Source organism: Bactrocera dorsalis, chromosome 2, assembly GCF_023373825.1.
Source record: "Bactrocera dorsalis isolate Fly_Bdor chromosome 2, ASM2337382v1, whole genome shotgun sequence".
Taxonomy (NCBI): domain Eukaryota; kingdom Metazoa; phylum Arthropoda; class Insecta; order Diptera; family Tephritidae; genus Bactrocera; species Bactrocera dorsalis.
The window spans coordinates 87,122,912-87,145,221 of NC_064304.1; the positions used below are offsets into that span (position 1 = coordinate 87,122,912).

At 33.9% G+C, this 22,310-nt stretch overlaps 2 protein-coding genes across 4 annotated transcripts; both read right to left on the reverse strand.

Annotated features, from left to right (window-relative positions):
• Positions 1–272: 272 nt before the first annotated feature.
• Positions 273–8,242, reverse strand: LOC105229504 (hypothetical protein). Of its 3 annotated transcripts, none has more exons than XM_011209832.4 (6): positions 7,843–8,242; positions 2,990–3,393; positions 2,833–2,918; positions 1,442–1,525; positions 726–976; positions 273–665 (listed from the first exon to the last, which is right to left on the reverse strand). In XM_011209832.4, the coding sequence occupies exons 2-6, from the start codon at positions 3,390–3,392 to the stop codon at positions 539–541; spliced, it is 951 nt and encodes a 316-aa protein (XP_011208134.1). In that variant the 5' UTR covers position 3,393; positions 7,843–8,242; the 3' UTR covers positions 273–538. The 3 variants fall into 3 exon arrangements, with proteins under 3 accessions (XP_011208134.1, XP_049305347.1, XP_011208136.1); XM_049449390.1 differs by lacking the exon at positions 7,843–8,242 and adding an exon at positions 4,055–4,186; XM_011209834.4 differs by lacking the exon at positions 1,442–1,525.
• Positions 8,243–11,343: 3,101 nt separating this feature from the next.
• On the reverse strand, positions 11,344–21,964 carry LOC105229641 (uncharacterized). Its single transcript, XM_011210061.4, has 6 exons — positions 20,451–21,964; positions 17,382–18,739; positions 14,319–14,553; positions 12,836–13,485; positions 12,529–12,634; positions 11,344–11,716 (listed from the first exon to the last, which is right to left on the reverse strand). The coding sequence occupies exons 1-6, from the start codon at positions 20,515–20,517 to the stop codon at positions 11,604–11,606; spliced, it is 2,529 nt and encodes an 842-aa protein (XP_011208363.3). The 5' UTR covers positions 20,518–21,964; the 3' UTR covers positions 11,344–11,603.
• Between the last annotated feature and the right edge of the window lie 346 nt (positions 21,965–22,310).

The window sequence follows — 22,310 nt, forward strand, 5'->3', positions numbered from 1 at the left end:
TTAAATAAAAAAAAATTCATTAAAATATTTTATTTTTTATATGTAAAAAAAAATTATTGAAAAAAGGCCGCTTTTTGCCCGAGGAAACCCATGTAACCCCTTAACTGACTTAACCAAATTGTATACCCACCGTACTCTCAATATACATATGTATATACATACATATATATATACATATATGTATATACTCGAAATATTTCTATATTTAATAGAAGAGATTACCCGAATAATTTTGTAAGGCGTCATTATTATAGAGAAAACTCCGTAAACAATACTTTAGACCATGTATTACTGCAACTTACAGTAATTCCAACAGTTTATATTTTTGTTTTGTTTAAATTTTACTAGCCTAAATTAGAACATGCCTTGCTTTCGTGCTTTTTTTTCTTTTCGCACATAAATAAATAAATAAATTACATTGTTTTAACCTAAACTTAATTAGTAATCGCTCGTGATACTTGTGTGCGACAAGTAATATAACTTGCATGGTTTATATGATATTATAGATGTGTGTATTCCAGTCATTTTATTTCAGGCCCTAAACTTCATTACACTCAAGAAACAGTTGATGACAATCATATCCGGAGCGTCCCCTGCGTCCCGCATCGTATAAATGTTCGAACTTACCATCGCTGGTGCGATCCAGGAAGTAGCTTGTAGCATAACTGAAAATTAAATTTATTTGTTGATTACTTCCACGGTTTTCTAATAGCAGCTATACTTACGATCCCAGCTGGCAGAAGATGCTGGCGCCTCCAATTTCACGAACACATTCTGAGTTTGCTTCACACATATAGCGTTGCATGCATTTGTCGTCCGTGTTGCGATAAGTACGCACGTAACCTTTCAGAAGAGAAAGACCGGCAACTGTGGCGTCACTTACCGAGTCCCGTTTGCCCATCGAACGAGCGGACAACGACCGATGGGAGAATGATGTTTTCAGTGCATCTAGCAGATTCATCACGATTTGAATGAACTGAGTCAGCCGAAATGCAAAAGTAGATAGAGAAGCAATAATACATATAAACAGAGAATAAAGAAATTACGTTTATTTTTCATTAAACTACTCAAGAACATACTAACATATATATGTATGTATAAACGAAGATTTATAAATATTTATTTATAAATGTGTGCGTGTGCGAATAGCTGTGTAAGCTTGCCAAAGTGTGCATAGGTAACTAAAGTACACAGGTAAATTATAGTGGAGAGTTATGTGTTTTTAGTTGGTGTTTTTGCATGTGAGTACTAAAATGTGATCTGTGTAATGTTTACAAGTATATTGCTATTGTTGTAAAAAGTGTTTTGTAAACATTTCTTTATCTTCTACATATAGGTAAAAGCATTACGTTGTTTACATACTATTTTCCTTCAATTATATTTTTAATAGTTTGTTTATTTTTAATTTATAATTTACTAATTCATCAAAATGTTGTTTTACCTCTCCAGCTTGTTTCGCCATCGAATTCACTTGATCGGGATCTTTGGTACCAAGCACTGATGACAGCACAGCAGCTAAGATGTTCTGTTGCAAGCGAGAAACCACACAAAACCAATAATTCCACACACCATTCAGTTTGAGATAGTTTTCAATATTATATGTATCGATTTGTTTTGTACAAGAACAACAAAAATAATGGTAAAACAAAAAGAATAGGTTTTTGGATTAGAAATATGTATGAAAACAGATTCTACGAATACGCATACGTACATAGGTCTGGTAGGTACATATGTACATATGTAAGTATGAATTTAGGCAGTGGAATTTGAGAACTAATTAAAGACAGAGGGAAGGGCATACATGTACCAGCACATCTGCAAATATTCCGTTTTTGTAGTTTTTTCTATCGCGAAATATGGTGCTAGTTACACTCTCAGCAAAATATCTAAACTCAAAACAGATATCGCTCACGATGACGAACGGGCTAAATTGCGGGATTTTTTGTTCGTTCGTGCTAGCGAACTTGAGGCTTGGTGCACATGTCTCTTGACCCGAGAGCTTGATATTGCAGATGGGCGATATCGTATCACTGGTACGTCCACAAAATACCGTTAATCGCATATACAACGATTGTGTTGAAAGCTAGTAAATACTAATTTTTAAATTTCCGTTTCATTTCATAACGCAAATATCGGATAACCAACGATATACAATATATTATCGGGGCATATGTTTGTAATACATACATATGTACATATGTATATTACAATTGCGTTCTATGTTCACGGATATGGATATTCTATAGTTTAATGAATAAAATGGGCGAAATCTTTTGAGCCTTGCGAGAGGAGTAAAGAATCGGTTCCACCCGAAATTGGCTCTTTCTTGCTTGATTTTGTTTATGTTTTACGTATAATTCAAATATAAAACTATTATTTGTGCATATTTAATACTATCATTAATTAAGACTAAAGTGAACCATTGAATCTGTTTGTATGTACAGATGAGATACATATACATATGTATGTAATCGGAAATTCTGTTAGAATCTTGAAGTTTCATACTGCACTATGTATCCATACAATATGTTGTATGTACATTCTAAATAAACCGTTTGGTAAAATAAAACATACACCTAAAAATATAAATATAAATAATTAAATAAATTTATGAAAATCATAAACTAACCATTGCCCTTGTTAAACTCTTTTCTTATATTATATATGTATGTATCTTACATTGTTGAGTGGTAAAGCATGTAAAAGCAGTACTTTTTAGTTATATCTAAGGAATTATTTACACTATATGATCAAATGCTATGGGATTGTATAAAGTGCACTTCAAGTTTCTACTATGCAAAATGTGATTCAATTTGAAAAATTTCTTCTTACCTGCATTGGTGAGCCGCCGTTGTCAACCTTATCAATGCCGTCGCTTGGTGCACCGCCGCCCAACAGTGTGTTAATGATTTTTAGACCTTATAGTTGAGAAATCAAATGTACATAAGTATTAAAAAAGCAATTTTTTCCTCTTGAATATTGCCCTCACCCATCGATATTACATTGGCCCATGGCGAGCCACCAAAACCGACAGAGTTGTCGATATCGTCAGACTTAGACGGCGCGTTAGCTGCTCCATTGAAGAACATCGTTAAAACAGTCGACAACATATTGGACCAGGAAAAACCAGTAGGAGTCTCGCTTAGTTGGTTGACCACATCGCCGTCATCTTCGACGTCATCTAAAGCCACTTTTTTTGAAGCATTGGGTTTCACCGCATATTTCCGGCCCGTGGACTCAGCTGTTGATTGATAAACAGGTGACTGCTGCGTTTTCTGAAGAAGCTGACGTTGGTAAACTTCATTTTGCGGATAAGCATACGAGAGTAGCAGGCAGTTGGTAGAAACTATTAAAAGTAGCAAGTAAGAGTAAAGCCTGCGTTGGTTAAGCATGCTGTAGGGAGAAAAATGAAACGGTTAATTTAAAAAAAAACACAGCAAATGCAGTTGAAAAGAAAACGGTTTGTATTAATACGCTTTTGTGTAGAGAAACATAAATTTAGAAAGTATGTAAGTATGTCACAAAAATCTATTGTTCAAGCTCAAAATGTCAACAAGGAGCATGTCTACATGATATTCTTATTTGCATTTTCCTAAACGATTTTGATACAATAAACATATTTATACAGCTTTTGATGTACTTTTTACTCGCCCTTGATATTTAACAGGTGTGTTGCAATTGTCATATTTACGAAGAAATGCGACTTTTTCCACTTACTTCTAAAAACATTGGCACAAAGCAAAAAGAAATTGAATATTATGAAAATATTCTTATTATATCGAGATTATGTGCTAAACGAAAAGGCAAACTTATAATCTTTAGTTGAGTTTACTTTAATTGGACTGTGTTTTTATATAAAACAATCATTCTTCCTAATGAGAAAACAACCTAACTTAATATATGCGAGAAAATAAACTTAAAGAAAGTTCAAATAACGGCACAAATCAATCTCTTCGTATGGTACATACATATGTACATACATAAATACGTATACTGAAGAGATGATTTATGTTTGAGACACGCCGATAACTTACGTTCGTTTATTTGCAATTACCTGTGCTTAGCGCTTTTCTCAACAGATGTTTTCAATTTACCCCGGACTACTGAATATAAGTATCACCCTGCTTGCCAGTTAATTTCACATACATATGTATGTATGTATGCAATTAGCTCAATAAGTATGTATGTATGTACATATGTATACTTAGGTATACATTTCTCTAAAAGTTCATTTGTATGTGAATATAATAGTAGTAAAGCTTCGGCTGCTAAGTAAGTCTTGCAAGTTGAAAAGAGAAATGCAACTATCGTAACAATTGTCTTCGAATAGCGGCACTTGACCACATTGTTGTTGCTGCTGCTGCTTCCGCTTGATTTTCTGGTTCTATTCCTCTGTTAGCACTACGATAATTGAAACGAGTGACACAAATCGCATGTTTTAGACTGCCGTAGCTGTTCGCCATGCAAGCATAAGTTGCCATGAGAAGCGCGCCAGCACGTTCGTCGATCGCCATAAGCAAATTAAGAAGAATTTGTGAATTATGAAAGTTGAATTCTTTATTGCCAGTGTCAATCAATAAATACCGTAATTGATTAATCTATACTTTCTACGATTTACATACATACATATGTATACTATTCTAGTATTTGGAAAATGTAAAAAATCAACCTCAAAACCGATAAAAACATAATGGACATACTATATACCTTGCGAAACGAAAAGAAAAGATTGTACCGCTATAGTATGCCACCTGCTAACGGAAAAATTATACATATATGCATGTACTTATGTATGTATGTCATTTGCGTTCTTTTGGTTTGCAAGTTTGAAGCATTTGTATCCAATTTCATTAATAATTAGTGCTTATAAGTGGAGCCCCGGCAGAGAAAGTGAAATTGTCGCAAGACGTTTAAGTTAATTGTTAACATTTAATATAGTTGAAGTACCTATACAGTTACTTTGGTATCATTAATTTTTTGTGGAGATCAAGCGAAGATGAAAATGGCAGACACGATTGCTTTTTCACTTTCATCAGTCCACACATAAAATCAAAAAACAAAAAAAGCCGCATTATGAACAGATAAAGGGAGAAAAGTGTAAGTAGAAAAGGCGGAGAAAAAAGTAAAAGTTTATTGACCGTAAATGTTGTGCGTCACTTTTGTCGCTTTTTTAATCATTTTCGCCGGGCTAACACATAAAAAAGAGAAATCATTGGCATATGCACTAATATATGCAGTGGTTATTGATTGATCCGGGGAATAATTAGTTGTTCGTTATTAAATTTGCATTTAGGAGTATAGAAGACTCATCCTCCTCAAATATTAATATTGTCCAGCTTTGAAAATGGAACTGGACTTTAGACTTGCGTGGAATTTTCATTAAATTTGGGTTCAAGTATTTTGAAATTTTTAGAACATCATTGTGATACCTACATATCTAGCACGTAAATAATTTTAATTTGATATATCGTGATATATCCTTCCTTAAAAGACAATATACACGGTCTTGTGAAGAGCATTGTGAACTTGGAAGATATATGTACATACATACATATACATACATATGTACATTCTACTATAGTCTTTAAGCGTTCATATAGTATCATTTCTTTTCTATAGTTATTAATGTGTGGATTGGATTTCGTTTGCGTCTCACGTTTTCGTTAAATTGAGCACAACCATGCACTTTGGTTGGGTTCAAAAATAAATACAACGCAATTACGAAACCAAATCGTTTACTTTTACTTTGAGTGATGCAATGCGGTTTAGTCAGGTATCCAAAAATGCTTGGGTATATAGACAACAGTCCTTAAACTAGCAAATTTTTCATTTTTGTCCAACACATTAGAATATTTAGTAACAATAATTTATTTTTCAAACTGCGTGCATATGTAAATATAATGGGTTTTTTCTAGTATTTGAAGATCAAAATCTGTAAGGTAGTTGTATGTTTTTCTGTGACAAGACAATGGCGCCAAAGTAATGGTATAAAATATGGAAGTTAATTAAGTTTCTTTACTAATTATTTTCCCATATAACTGTTCACATATATACATACATGCATATTCATTTCGAAACAGTTATACGTTTTCTATACGTTTGACAGCTAAAATAAATCAAAAAAATATATCGTGTATATTTCATATCTTAATTCGATATAAATGCAGGGAATTACATATATGTATTTACATACATATATGAGTGTATGTACAATGTGTATACCTACACGCACTGCGCTTTTGAGCATAACAAAAAGCAGAGTGTGTCAAGTCAACAGTAAAACTTTCTCCACTCAAGCAAAAGCCGAATGCCAGCCAATCAACAGATGGAATCACAACAACTACAACAATATAAAAACGGTATGTGCATATACATATTTACATATACTGATGTAAAAGTTTGTGTGTGCATTCGTTTTGGTTAACTGCTTCGATATACATATGTATAAAATTTGTAAGGAAACGATATCAATTATTACAATAAAGCCTTAGAATTTCAAAAGCAAAACCAAACTATGTTAATTTATCTTTGAACTTGACTGAGATAATTGTACGTTATTGTGCATAAAAACATACATATGTACATATGTACATACTTATATGCCGTTGTACCTATGTGCACTGATAAATTCATTCAAATGCTTTTGTTTTCATTCACTTCATGTTTATTTCCAAAAAAACTCTTAAATAATTTCAAAATATTTTACGAAATCGCTTGATGTTTCGATTTCTTGTCCATGATTTCCACTAGGTGAGCGTGCTCTTCGGGAGAAATTTACATAGTTACTAGATGTTTAGACATTGTAGCACTTAGCTACGTACATATGTACATATAAATTTAATTGTATTATAATTGTTATATTTAAGACAACGTCTTCGTTTTGGTTTCCCATATCAAACAGGTAACTTGTTTGTATTTTTTCACAATTGTTGTTTGTTGTTTGCTGTTGCTAACATTGTCTTTTTATATATTAACGTTTTAATTCTTCAGGTTCTGTTATGACTGGTGTTTTGACCTACATTGCAAAGCATATTCGAGTGTGTGAACTCGAACAAGCACGAAAACGTGAGCACACAATATGTTGGTGTAAATTAGTCCTAATTCGCTAGAAAGTACTCGTACATTCATATGTATAATGTTAATACCGTCGTCCGCTATCCCATTTCGAATGCGTAAGAAATTTACATACATACATATGTATGTATGTATCTTCTTTCTCTCATACGGTTTTATTGGTTAATACACTTTAAGTTTTGCTGAATTGAACATTTCCAGGTCTATTATGATAAGCAAATAAATAACTTTCTAATTCTTACTTAAAATATTATATTTCAGGGCTTTTTTCGCTTACTAGTTTGTTAGCTATTTATATATGTATGTATATGCCTCAAACATATTGGAAATTTTAAAAGGTCGATCATTGCAAAATAAAGGCCTTATCGATTCGTTCATGTAAATGTAACGCTATAGCTTACTTTTATTTGCCTAAATTGTTGATATTTTTGTCAATTTCTTCTCGTCTTAAGCAGATGGCACGCAGATATGCTATATAAGTATTTATTGATGTTTATTATTTCTGTCAACAACAATTAGTTAGCGGGAATTCAAAATTGATAAGAATAACTTGTAGTTCTTTGAAAATGAGCATGGACTAATCGCTGAAATGTACTAAGTTCTTAAAAAATATTCAGTCAGTTCGCGGATTTAACATTACATGTTTATAATATATGTATATAGCATATTTTAATTTTACTATATATTTAATTATTCCCCAACAGGCAACCTACGTGCTAACAACACATTCACGCGAGTCTTTCGCGGATCGCTATCATAAAAACTCACCTGATTCCAGTTGGTAATTTTCTCCTTCGCAATTCGCTTGTATTCTATAGAACTATGCAGTTAACTATTTCTCGTAACTGCGGACTCAATTGCTGCTGACTCAATCACTTTACTATTTGCTATATAGGATCTTTTATTAAATATATTTATACTTTTAACATAAACGTTAACGTTTGTAAGTTATATTTTCACTGCACTGACGTTAATCTTGTAACTTGTTAGGAAATTGCCGACACCTGTGTATACAGTACGATTTTCTTTGACTATAACAAAAGTATTCTTGTTCTAGTTTGCTAACTTTTCACAATCTACACTTTGGTTTCGTTTTAGTGCTTTCTACGGTGATTGTATTTTCGTGCAGTCGCTGTAAGCGATTTCTTTCGTCTGAAACAGCGATCGCCTTGAACTTGGGTTTATATAGTCTGACCCACATTCCAACGCTGTTGGAGCGATTAAACCAACTACCAGATGAGAGTTGCCGAAGAAATTTACAAGCAACAAGTTGCAGCAGTAGTTTTGTTGCCGCTATTGCTGTTGAAGACACATACATACATATAATATGCTCACAGTGAAGGTAACGAACGTGAAAATGGCAGAAGCACACTGCTGTTGCTGCGAATCAATGTTGAGGCTAGGGCAGCTTTAGCGCATGCGTGCATGGTTTTACAAATGTTAGTTTCGTCTTCAACGTCGCTTTGTAACTCCACAACTTGTATGAGCGCAAATTCAAATTCAAGAGTGAGGAACAGCGCAAAAGAATATAAACAGTCGTAATATTCCAACAATCACACATAAATGTTAAGTTAGCAGAACATCATAATTAAAGAAAGCAACTATTACATTGCCTCAGTAGCTACGAGTATAATAAAACTTGTCAAAAAACTTGTTTCAACAAACTTAATTAGTATTGATTCACCTACTATCCATATCCACCCCACACCAATACTGATAATTTCTCATGTAAAAATCGTAAAATATTAACACAATTTTTTTTTGTCAAAGTAAACTCTTGTGATAGACTATTTCAATCCAATGAAGATAATTAATGCTAATTTTTGGAACACAACCAAAAACTAAGTTTGCCAATGTGTTTAATAATATGATTATACTAATAGATCCATCTGGATTTCTGGAAAAAAATAATGCCTTGTTCCCAACAGAGCAGAGACCAGAGTTCAATAGAATGTTAGTGAAAAATGGTTCGTGGTGAAATTATTTACATTGTTACTAAATCGCTTGTTTACATAGAAGTTGCCTAAAAGTAGGCAATGCAGACTTAAATCGATAACTAGCTTAAGTACGACAGATAACAATGGAAATATGCATTTTATACCAATTTTTGGCATAATTCTAAAATGTAAGGCGTATACATATTATATATTGATCATGTTTATATGTACGTACCTGGAAACACCTCATACTTCTCTCATTTTTACATATAGAGAAGTTGCTAAATGTTCGGCAGCACCAGTTCTTTTCGGCGCCTTATATGCAATAAGATAATTCCGTCTTCCTACGTGGCCGATTTTAAGCTTTATATGTAATACTGCGTGTACTTCTAGAAATGACATAGTTTTGGCAGTGGCATGTATGTTTACGGATTTGTCTTAAATTGTTTCAGTGTGTTCAGTGAGGTTTGCCATTTTATCATGCCATGTTTCACTTTGGTACAAACGCTTGAGCATTGTCCAAAATTATTATTAATACGCGTTCTCTAGTGAGCTTTTCGCGTAAAATACGATCTTCTCAGAAAAGGCCCATTTGCCGTTATTGGAATGTGTCAAATCATAGTTTACGGCAATCAACCAGCAACGCTCGTTGAGTTCGAAGAAAACATTCACCGCGCTGTAGCTGAAAGTTCAGTCGAAATACCGCACCGGGTAATTTGAAATTGGCGTAAACAGGTGAAGATATGCAAACAGAGCTTTGGTGGCCATTTGGCAGACATTTCTTTAAATCATAAACATAGAATAATCATATCAAACATAACCTATTTTGACCAAATTTGAGTATTTTATTCAATTTTAACATCACGTCGTTCTTGTTGGTAGACCTTGAATAGCTTAGTATATCCGAAGCAGATGCCTGGCGGTGTCAGAATTTGTGGTAGAGAGACCTTGTTTAATGGGACAAGAAAGCTTTTTTTCTCAAAATTCATCATCTGCTCCATTGCGGCTTACTATAAAATATATACATTTGTATATACACACATACATATGAATGATTATCTAAAGCAGTTTCATGCATGCATCATGTAAACAAAATAGAACATCAGCAACATCTGGTCGTCAATCAACACCATACGCATTAAATGATGGACTTTAAATAATGGGATTTTTTATGCAAATACCTATTTTTGTATTAAGATATTTATACAAATATTTATCCCAAATTCCTCATGCCAAAGTGTAATATACTATGAAATAGGATTTAAACTTGATTCCATTCCGAACGAAAACGCCAAACGCTACCTTTTTCTAAAAATGTGGAATTTGAAGAAGTAGGGCAGGGATAAGTTCAGGTGTAATCGAACATTTTTAACTTAAGCACTAAATTAAGATTAGATATAAATATGTAATTTGACAAAGGGGATCGCAGAACAACCACGTGCCAGATATATTATATGTGTATATATGTATGTATATTATATAATGACTTTCGTTTTCTGAGAAACCCTGATTTAATAATTATAGCGTATATATAATGCCCCGATCTGAACAATATTAGCAGAGATTGTAGCATTGCTTTGCAAACAAATTTCCTTCTTCTGCTCTCAGTGTCCTCTCAATTTTAATTATTCATTGAGTGCCAAACATTGCATTTTGTTATGTTACATTAAAAACGATTTCAACTAGGGCGTAGGTATACTTACTATACTGTACGTACAAACATATTTGCAATATTTATAAACAAAAGTTCTCCCACGCTTGTTTAGGAATACTCTTTATTTCAATAGCTTGATATTATTAAACAAATTTTAGGTGGCATTGGCACATGTCCGTCTCAATTTATCTGCTTTCTAATTTTTATTTATAGTTTTGTCTTAATAAACGTATTGTTAGCAATGTGACTGTGAATAACAAACATACCTCTTTTGCTCTTAAATATTTTTAACTATGATCGTATACTTAGAAACGTAAGTTTTTTTTCTCCCTGCTTGACAAATCGGGTGAATATACTACAAATATCATTATTTTAACGATTTAATTTTTCTCATTTGAGAAAATAACCTTGAAATTGCATTATATTATAAACTTTAATTTAACATTATTTAAAATCTCAGTCTAAACTTATTTTACTTGACAATGTTTTATTTACAATTTTTTATATTTACAATCAGTCGAAATTCCACAATATAAAATAGAAACCCTAAATCATGTTTTACAAATTTGAAAAAAAAACGATTAGATAAAATTAATTTCCACGGTGGAAGACATTTGAGTGCCGTTATTGATTTATATTAGATATGTTTACAAGATCTATTAAATTTTATTTTTCTTGTATTATTATTATTATTCAAAGTCTTCAGAAGCGATAATCAATTCCCTTTACATATTAATTTAACGACGAGGTTACTAGTTATTATCAAAATGCATATTGTATATTATTTGCCTCATAATATTATGCTCTGTGAATATCCCTTAAGTCGATTAAATCTTATACTCTGTCTTTGTTATTCAACAGAGGTTAGTGGATTCCATGAGTAGCCATCATTCTGCTCGATAAAAATATCCGCAATTGCGTAAAAATGCAGTGAATTTTTAGTGCCACTGCCAAATTATCAGAACTAAGAGTGTTTCTCGCCACGTATATTGGTTTGTAATGCTAATCCTATCATTAACACCAGACGTTATCGCCGATGCCGAGTATTCGCCTGTAAGTAAGAGGATTGAATTAGAAAAATGCGATTTAGAAAATTAAATATGACAATGTAATAGAATTGATGTTTTTAATACTACTGCACAGTATTTTAGTTGTTTCAGATGTTTCGGTATGTATGTATGTAATGTATAGAAAGTAGACAGCATTTAAAGTTGACCAATAACGATTTTCAGAATCTTTAAATAATATTAAGTAAATGAGATAATATTTTGGGGCCTTAAATATTTGTATTTAGCAATGTGGTCTTTAATTTGGCTTTAAATTTGAGTAAATGCGTTCATATATACTCTTTGAAGTTATAATGAACCCTGTGGTGCGACATATTTATATATGTCTCGGGAGTATTGCACACATACACATGTACATATATGAAAATTGGAAATCTGCATCACTTGTGCAACAGTACATAGAATTGGCTATGTATCTCTTCGAATATATTAATACGATGAATAAAAGCGTTTACCGGGGCGTATGAGCAATGTCTAATGTTACTACATACACATAGTCAAAATTTATGTAGCCACTTTTTTTACGACGCATAATCGATCGTATACAGTAATATCTTTTCATAAAAATAAAAGTATAAACATAAAAAATATCTAGAAAATGTATTTTTATGAAGTAACACCATTTATTCAATTTGATCAGAAACTATCAATGTCATGGGGCACTCGCAGGATAGGTAATGCTTTTAGTTGAATAGTTTTAGATCTTAACTGTATATAAGCTAGTATTTCAAACGAGCACAATTAATTTCGAAATAGAAAAGTAAATCTATAAATATGTTAATATAAGAAGGCATACCATTCAGCACGTGAAGGACAACAGTTTTGGGAGCACTGTTAGATGGGCTGCAAGTGTAATTGCCGGAATCCTTTTTCTCCACGGATGGTATTATTAAAGATGCAGCCTGTAATAAAAATTATATGATATACATTTTTCGTCGTAAAGTGAGAAATGTTGACGATGTGAGGTGTGGGATCATTTGTGACAAAGTCCGGATTGTAAAAGTAGTTAGAGCACAAGCAATGTTATTTTCAAAAAAGCGACGGGTTTCATCTTCTTTATACATAAATCGTATTAAATACTTTATAAATATAAGGCTACTTACCGTTACTTCTCGTACTTTCACTGCTGCCAACATTGTAATCTTTGTTGTTATTGTTAATGTAGTTGTCGGACAATGAGTCGTCTTTAGTTTGGTTGGCACTACTGCTGACACGGTGTCCATTGCCGCCGTTACGGTGGGGAGGAGGGAGAAAGTGGAGTTCTCTGTGCTAAAATCAAAGCCACCGTCGCTGTCCGCTAAGTCCGTCGCGACGTCTGTATCTAAACGAGAAATTGGTAAAGTGGTCGAGGGCGTTCCTGTTGTCAATTCTACGTTCCTGACTGTCGTTTGGACTACCTGCGTGCTGTTTTCTTCATTTCCCAAGTTGGTAGCCAAGAGCATGGCTGGTGCCTTGGACTTTGCTGATGAGGCTGCAGCAGCATCTATTGGCTTAGTAGTTGTTGCTGCACTATCGCCTTGAGCTGTTGATGTTGTTGCTGCCGCAGTCGTTGAGAAATCGTGAATAGGCCATTCGATGCGTTCGATTTCCATGCGCCAAGCCCTTCTACTATGCAAATAAATCTGCTTATGATTATGGAACCAATTAATAAAAACTGGCGGGTCCAATGCCTGGCTAATTATGCAACGCAGCTTCACTTGACTGCCAGCCTTGACGTGTTGTGTGGGCTCACCAATTAATTCCGTTTTCGGTTCTGCACCAGTGAACAAGCGATGGCGACAGTGTGCAGCGGTCATCACAATGAAATGAAAGGGCCGTGTTGGAGGTATCATATCGGTGTAGGTGACATTAATGCGCAAACAACCGTAAAAGTCGGATAATGCATATTGCAGTTATGTGTTCATGCGTGTTTGAATGTTTTTGATGGCATGTTAGCAATTTTTCGATATTTTTATGCGAAATCGATTCGATGCAGGAAATTAAGATAATGGAAATTTGATGCATTTAAATTGTCATATTATTAAGAATAAGTAATATATACATGCACGTCCATATATATAGTTGTGCCAATTGCAATTATGGATGGCAATCATAGATAAATTATATAAAAATTGCGTGTAACGTTTTGTCCGGCGTAAACTCCCAATTAACTAACTAAACTATTTAACCGATTTTAATACAATTTAGCACACTGTGTTCAGTTTCACATAACTTAGAAGATAGGATAGTTTAAATTATTTTGTGTTAAAAGTTAAGACAGTTCATAAATAAACAATATTTTTTCAAATCCTTAGCATGTGGCCAAAATTCGTGTGAGAATCATTTAAATATTTTATTACTTCAAACAAATAAAATACATATCTACACATAGCTATGCGAGAGAACAAGTAATTTTTGTAGAAATATTATACTGATTGATTCGAATAAACAAGGCGACTTGTTTTCCTTGTACGAACCACGTCGAACCAGTAAGACTTCAAGTTCAATGCTTTGCATTCTTGTACCGACAGTCTTAATAATATATTCACTGTATTACAGCAGCATCAAATACCATAAGTACACAATACATTGTTCAGCACGACTTACCAACTACCCGCAATGTGACGATGGCACTCGACTTTGGCTCCGTAGATACCTGACATTCGTAGGTACCTTCGTCTTTAAGTTGAACATATTTGATTTGTAGCGACCAACGATCAGGTTTCGGTGCGAAAATTGGCTGGAATCTTTGGTCAGCTATGAAAGTCGTCTGATCAACTGTTAAAATGTGTCCATCTCGTATTCGTAACCAGGATATCGGTTTTCTCAGGATCTGCTTCACCTGTTTAGTGAAAAATAGAACAGATTTACTAGAGATTTCAATTATAAAATAAGTTGAGCAAAGCATTTTGAGCCCTATTGTACTTGAATGAAACTCAATTAATGATTATTTACATATTTGATGTAAATATAAATATCAGTGACAGTGTGCAACTATCCTCAAACAATCATAACACGGCTATTATAATACAGTGAAATTCCCCAAGACGGACAGTCCTTATAACCGGACAGCTCCAATAACCGGACAAATTTTGTGTACACAGGTTTTTCAATCATTTTTCATACAAATATCATTCTAATAAACGGACGCGGACACTGTATTTCAAGCCATTTCCATGAAAAAATTTCTCATAAACGGACAAAATTCAAAAACATCACAAGCAAGCTTTGTTGTTCATTATAAAAATGAAATAGGGGACTCCCCTTTTAACATGTATGCACACATTCAAGCCGTGCGTGCCAAGTAAAAGGTGGTTTTCTATTCAGTTTGTCAAGTAAGTTGCATGTGAGTGGTTGCGTTCAAAGTTCGTAATAATATGGCACCGAAAAAGAAGCTACTTTTAATTAATGTTTTCGAAAAAAAAAGTTATCAGTACGCGGAATTGCAAAAAGGTAAAGTATGGTGAGTCCAAAATTTAACTTGTAGGTACTCGTTTCCTTTGCTTTAAAAGGTTCAATATTGGCAAAACGCAAGCTGCTGAAATTAATAAAAATAAAGAAAAAATTCGTTCTAAATGGGAGTCTGGATCTAATATTCACCAAAAGCGAAGTTTCCTTAAAGAAGGCGGCTCGGAAATATACAGGATGTGTTTTCATTGGTTCGCTAAGGCTAGAAGTCAAAAAATTCCGATTTCTGGTCCCATTTTGAAAGCAAAGGCGATGGAAATTGCAGGAAAACTGTGTGTACCTAATTTTAAAGCTTCGGATGGATGGCTAAATAAATGGTGCTTAAGGAATAATGTTTCCTTCAAATGCATATCTGGTGAAGCTGCAGATGTGAATCAGGATGATGTCGAACAGTTTCAGACAAAGCTGCAAACTCTGTTGAATGGGTACAAGCCTGAAGGCATTTACAACGCCGATGAGAGTGGGCTTTTCTTTTGTGCCTTACCGGACAAAACCCTCGCTTTTAAATCTGGAAAATGTATGGGAGGTAAGCTATCAAAGGAAAGACTCACAATTTTGTTCTGTGCTAATATGGCTGGAGATAAGGAGCCGCTTTTAGTTATAGGGAAAGCAGCCCGTCCTCGATCCTTTAAACATGTTCCAATTGCAAAACTTCCAGTGGATTGGAAGTCTAATAAAAAAGCATGGATGACTCGAGAAGTGATGAACGAATGGCTGCAGCAGTTCAATCGAAGAATGAAAGCCCAGAATCGAAAAATTATCTTGTTTCTAGATAACGCGGCTTCTCATCCAAAGGAATTAGACTTGACCAACATAAAAATTTGTTTCTTGCCACCAAATACAACGGCAGTTAGCCAACCCCTTGATCAAGGTATAATCCAAAATTTTAAAACTTTGTATAGAAGTTTAGTTTTAAAACACTTGATAACTAAAATTGGCGATACAAGTTCTGCCTCAGAGCTCTCAAAATCGATTAATGTACTGGAAGCTGTGTATTTTATCAAAGCATCTTGGGATAAAGTGGAAGCCACTAGAATCCGAAACTGCTTCCGTAAAGCAGGATTTTTGGAAACCTTACAGCATCCTTCAGATTTTGATCCCGAAGATGACATTCCACTGGCAGTCTATGCTAGGCTTCAGGATGGACTAGATTTGGCAAATGATTTCGAAGGTTTTCTCCAAATAGATCAAAATGTTTTCACTGAGGACATCAATATAGAAATTCAATTTGACCAACCAGATGATACTATGGACTTAAGTGATTCAGAAGATGAACCTTCAGAAGAAATAAGTGGCAGGTTAAAAATATCGAGAGTCACTTTGAAAATGAAAATTTCAAATCAAAGGAATCAATGTTAAAACAAACAAGCATCACACAATTTTTTTTATCAAACTAGTCGATATTGAAATGTAAAGACTTGTACAATGTATTTAATTGATATATTTATGTATGTATGTATATGTAATACTAAAGTATTTAAATATTCTTTACTTCGAAAAATTTCTTAAATAAACTACAAAGAATTTTATATGTATAGTATATATTTTTTGACCTCATCCCCTATAAGCGGACATCTCCCATAACCGGACAAAAACACTGAAACCGTGAGTGTCCGGTTATGAGGAATTTCACTGTATTTGTAAAAGTCCACAACTTGATGAGTTATATACATAGCTTAGGATAATATCCAACCATAATAATCACAAATGATGCGTCTTGTTCAGCCTGAATCATCCCAGTACATTGCAGCTGTCTTTTGACATTCTACCGCACATTGCTAACCTAAGTACAGTCTTATCTGCGATGTCAGGGCCGGCCCGAGACAATTCACAGCCTGCGCTCTCCACTAGCTATGGAGACAGGTAGTGTTAATAAGAACTGAATTACCGTAAATAAATTTGGAACGATATCTACTTGTAGTTAATTGCTTGAACAAATAAAATTTAAAATGCTCAGTGGCATATTGCTATGAGCAATTTTTCTGCCAATAGCTTGTACCTCGTTGTATAAATCTGACGGCCAGCCCTGTGCAATATCATTTGGATACCGTCACCTATAGTAAGTCACGTAAAATTGGGCTGTCCTAACGACCACTTGGAACAAAGAACGTAAATGCTTTCTCTTTAAAGCAATAATTGGTCAAAGGCAATGCCTTTATAACTTCATGGCGTTTGACATAAAAACTTATAAATTGGACTTACATTACACGGGAGATAGGCATGTGTGCCCGCCTGACTGATCACCGTCTGGTGGTCGTCGATGGATGGAATAGGCCGTGGTGTCGTTGTTAGAGAAGGTCTATTCGTCTTTGCTTTCGTTGTTTTTGGTGATATCGTTGGAAACGAAAACTCTTTTGTTGTGGTGTGTACAATTTCTTGGTTATTGACTTCTAGTGTTACCTCCATTGTTGTGTCCGGATAAGGTCTAGTTGTCAGAATCGTCGGCATAATATTCGAATTTCGTAACGGATCATTTTTATTTTTTATTGTTTGGTTCGAAAACACTACGATTTTTTTAAAGTCGGTGTCATTGCCGATCAAATCGCTTTCGGTTTCTGGCACAACTTTCGCTGCTCTAACAGGTGCGTTTGTTGTTAAATTTAATTGTTGTTGCTTCACTTGACGAGTGCGTTGTTGACGAATTTTCCTCACCGAATGTGTTTGCTGTTTCGGCGAATTGCCATTGTTATTATTTATGTGGTGGTCATTGCTGTGTGGGCTCTCGCTCTGAGGCTGGGTCCGCTGTAGGGTGGAAGTATGACGCTGTAGCGTCTGTAGTATATGTTGATATAGGCTACAAATATGTTTGATGTCATGTTCATCTACAATGCGGTTATCGTCATCAGCTTTTCGAACTAATGACTTTTTGTTGTAGTCGTAATTGTAATTACATTTTTCTTTATTTTTAATATTGTTATCTCTGTAGGGATGTCTGATATCAGTCGTCTTTTGGTGAATCTGTTGTTCGTATTCGTTATTCATACTAGATAACGGAACTAATTTGACCTCTGATTGCGTTGGAGATGGAGATGTCAGCACTTTCGTAGCAGATGCCACTTTTGCTGATGAATTTCTTATGGTCACAATTGTTTTCGATGTCATTTCTGTTGTTGATCCTCTGAGCTTTCGGACAGTTTCTGTCAAACTTAAGGATCCGATTGTCGTATTGTTTATTGATGCTTTAGTTAATGTTGTTGTAGGGATAATAGAAAATTTAACATGTTCAGACGCTTTATGTATGTTGCCTTGAACGCCTTGACGAGATAATTCCTCTATTTGTTGCCGTTTCATTGTTAATGACGTCAGTGATGGCTTTACTTTCACTCCTTTATCCAAACTTAGTTGCCGCGCTAGTGTTGGCACTGACGTCGACTCTTCCGAATTCATTGGACGGGCCATAGAAATTTCTTTAGCTTTTCGATGCGTTTTTAAACTGTTAGTATCCATCTTTAATTCCATATTAGCTGGCATGACTGGTTTTAATACCAGTGGTATTGAAGTAGCTGACACGGTTTTTTTGGCCGTCCCTGCTGCCCTCTCGATAACATTCAATGTCGAACCTGTGACATGATAAATGCGAAAACTGGCAAGTAACAAATTTAACATAAAAAAATTTGGGTATATTGTACGAGTATAATTGTTATTTTTTCTGAGGGCGAAGCAGTTAAAGCGAAAAATTCACACAATCTGGCAAAGAACATTAAGCCATCCGAAACACGTACCAAACCTACATATCGATACCCCGAATTAAGGGTTGAATTCAAAATATCAAAAATATTAATAACGCCGTTGAAGCAAAGAATTACTAACGAGGTCATTGAAATACGATTTTTTTTCTTGAATTTAGTCCACGTGCCTGTCTGTCAATTGCAAGACCTCTGAAACCGCTGAGTGTTTCTGAACAGGGGACCATTTAAAAATTAAGTATTACTAATTGCTACGAGATCGAGTAATAAAAACGACGTTAAAAATTTGGTTAACATAAAATGCGAAGCCTATTCGCCACGTGATATATATTTATATATATAAATCTTCTGACCGTGTGTTTGCTTTTGAACTGCTCCTGAACGGATGGACCGATATTGATGAAATTTTGTGTGTATGTTCAAGGAGATTCGAGAATGGTTTAGATTTACAATTTGGTCCACTGGAAAATGTTTTTTAAATTATTTTTTTCATTTTTAATCAATTGTTAATTTTGGAATGTTTGGCCGATAGATGGCGCTACCATCGCAGTATTCAATATTCAAACCTGAAATTGGCGTAAACGTGCATTGAACAAAACGATGCCAAAGTAATAGGCGACATCTGTGGATCAAGTTTTTATATTGAGGACAGAGTTCGTTCTTAAGTAATAAATTGGGTGATTCAATACATCTATGGGTAGCTATAACATTTTTTTCATACCTGCTAACTATTGGAGGGGGTATCTTGACAGGCAATTCAAAATTTAAAAATGTCTGGCATAAAAAATAGCGGCATAACTGAAGTGTTGATAAAAAATTTGAGATATACAGAAATCTTTTCGAAGCATTGCACAGAGCAATACAGTATTTAAAATAGCAAATATATTTAGCAATAAAATTTCTAAATATTGGGAATGGTAGAATAGAACTGAAATCAAATACACAATGCAATGAATTAAAACTGGCTCATTTATCATTCGATGAATAACATACCACGGGCATCCCAAAAGACTGATGCCATAACGTTGCCAGCCGATTTTTTTGTCTTTTCACGCTTGAGAACCGTTTCGTAATATGCAGTCCACCAGGCTGACAATCGATTAGACTCGATTGATTTTACTGATGCACAGCCCAAATTCAATAGTATTTTTACCCCAAAAACCAATTCTTTCTTAACGCACAAAATGTAATACTTATAATCTAACTAATAGAAATCATATAGATGGTATTAGTAGTACTACCTATGTAACAGCCACAGTAAAACGTAGGCGGGTCCTCTAGTATATAAAATGATATAATATATTTAGAAAATTAGGGGTTTCATAAGGTCTCATAAAGTTATAAGTTATTATATAACGATTCGAAAACATAGCATTGAGAATTGTAAATGTGTAAACTCATTTTTGTATGAAATCCAACAACAATTTTTTTTTAACAAGTGTAAAAATGTATAATTTTACATGTGAGTATCCCAAATAAATTTGCCTTGTTTGTCTGAGTTTTGGGGTAAACGATACTAGTATATATGGAATATTCGAGCACAACGAAGATTTATTTAATTTAATTCACATTTTTTCTTACTTACCTGGGATGATTACTAAAACACCGAATAGAATCCACCAGTTAGAAGTAGTCATACCTTTCAAATCCATTAAATCTTTATATTGGTTCGGAAGTATGAAATAATTAATGACTGCTGCTATATATAGTACACATTATATCAAAGAAGAAAGAAGTGGTAACGTTCACATGGTTCCCAGTCAAATTCAGATTGAGCAAGATCGATATGCAATATATCTAATTTCATCACAAGTTAATTCAATCACTGCTTGTGAATAAATCGGAACAACGAAATTTCGAAGTAACTCTGCATATTGTTTATTTTGTTTTACTGTTATGATTGTGCACTACTGAACTCGTTCAACGCGGGTTTCGAGGATTTTATGAGAATAACCAAATATAAATCCCATTATTTAATAATGGAATTAATTGAACATTTTATTTCTTTAAATTTATTTACTTTGCCTTAGAATTATTTTTATATACTTATTTGTTTATTCTGTGGTTTTCTTTATTTCTCTTTGAAAAGTACGAATGATTTACTAATTGCAGCGGAGAGAAGAATATGTATATACCAGATGGGTTCATGGAAATGCGATTGTTTTGTGATTTGTGAAACTTAGAGGAAGTCTGCTGAAATATACATTTTCGCGTTTTTTTCTCATTTTAAGAGGTTGCGTTCAAAAACACGCCTTAGTTACTTTTAAAAAATCGTTTTCGAAACTAAATTTAAAACTTCTTCTTTGAATGATATGTATGTCATATCAAAGAACTAAAAGAGCTAACCAGTTATCAAATAAATAATAGCCTCTAAAGTGTTATTCTAGAGATTATTCCAGATTTACTTCTATTAATCGACTTTATAACTTACGATAAATAGGTTTACTTATATAATGATTCTGCCATGCAACAGGGTAGTCAAAAATACAATATACAATTTTTGGTAAGTATAATTTCAAATGGTTTAGGATAATTAAAATATCATTTCTCGCTATTTCTTCTGGATAATATGCGGATATATATTTAAATATTGTATAAACAAACATTTTTAAGTATATAAAAAAAATAAATATACATTTCGTAAAGCTTTTTTGTAATTGTTTCAGTTAACCGTTTGAAATTCTAAATCCAACACTTCATAACGCAGAAAATGTTGGTTAGCTATTGCACGCACTCGGATTTAATAAAATAGTCGCTACAAAAATGTATCGCTTCCGTGACGTCACTTCGCTAATTAAACCGCAAAGTTCACACTCTTAACTGATGTTTTGTTTACACTAATTGCTTCTTCTATTTCCACTTCGCATGGAGACTCAGTTGGTCCTAATTTCAAACAGTATTTCGGGACAACGTGTCGTATAAGCAACTCAAAATTACGGACGAATTACTATGTCCGCATATACATATTCAGTAAACAGTTACTATCACTTTTCACAGTTTATTTATTTGTATATGGCAAGTACTGCTATTTACCGCGCGAAATGGTGCATCAGCACGAGATGCTTCTCGTTAACTGATAATAGTATTCAACTGTGGTTTCCACTGATGTCCACATTTTATACGCCATCCAAAGCTGTGGGAAATGAGAGAATTTATCTTGAGTTTTAATTCGTTAACAGTGAGAGACAAAACCAAAATTGTCCTTTGACCTATCTATAGATACTTCAATCTGTGAACGATTTAACATATGAGCGAGTGCATTTTACTAAAGCTTTCCCATTGCGGTCGGTAAAAAAAATCCGTAAACATTTAACAGCACATTGAAGACCAACTGTAATAAGTTAAAGAAAACCTCTACTTTAGATAACTTCTATAAAGCAAAATAAACCATGTTATTTACTCTCTCTCTCTTTCTCTCTCTTAACTTTCTCTATGTTACTGTTAT

What these genes read in the sequence shown, in the direction of transcription:
- LOC105229504 (XM_011209832.4), bottom strand. Translation starts at nt 3,392, where the DNA reads ATGCTTAACCAACGCAGGCTTTACTCTTACTTGCTACTTTTAATAGTT. An exon ending in TGGCGAAACAAGCTGGAGAG is followed by an intron (nt 977 to 1,441) that starts GTAAAACAACAT and finishes CGGCTGACTCAG; the next exon opens with TTCATTCAAATCGTGATGAA. An exon ending in ATCTTCTGCCAGCTGGGATC is followed by an intron (nt 666 to 725) that starts GTAAGTATAGCT and finishes TTTAATTTTCAG; the next exon opens with TTATGCTACAAGCTACTTCC.
- LOC105229641 (XM_011210061.4), bottom strand. Translation starts at nt 20,517, where the DNA reads ATGGATTTGAAAGGTATGACTACTTCTAACTGGTGGATTCTATTCGGT. An exon ending in CGTCACATTGCGGGTAGTTG is followed by an intron (nt 13,486 to 14,318) that starts GTAAGTCGTGCT and finishes TCACTGGTGCAG; the next exon opens with AACCGAAAACGGAATTAATT. An exon ending in TGAAAGTACGAGAAGTAACG is followed by an intron (nt 12,635 to 12,835) that starts GTAAGTAGCCTT and finishes TTTTTATTACAG; the next exon opens with GCTGCATCTTTAATAATACC.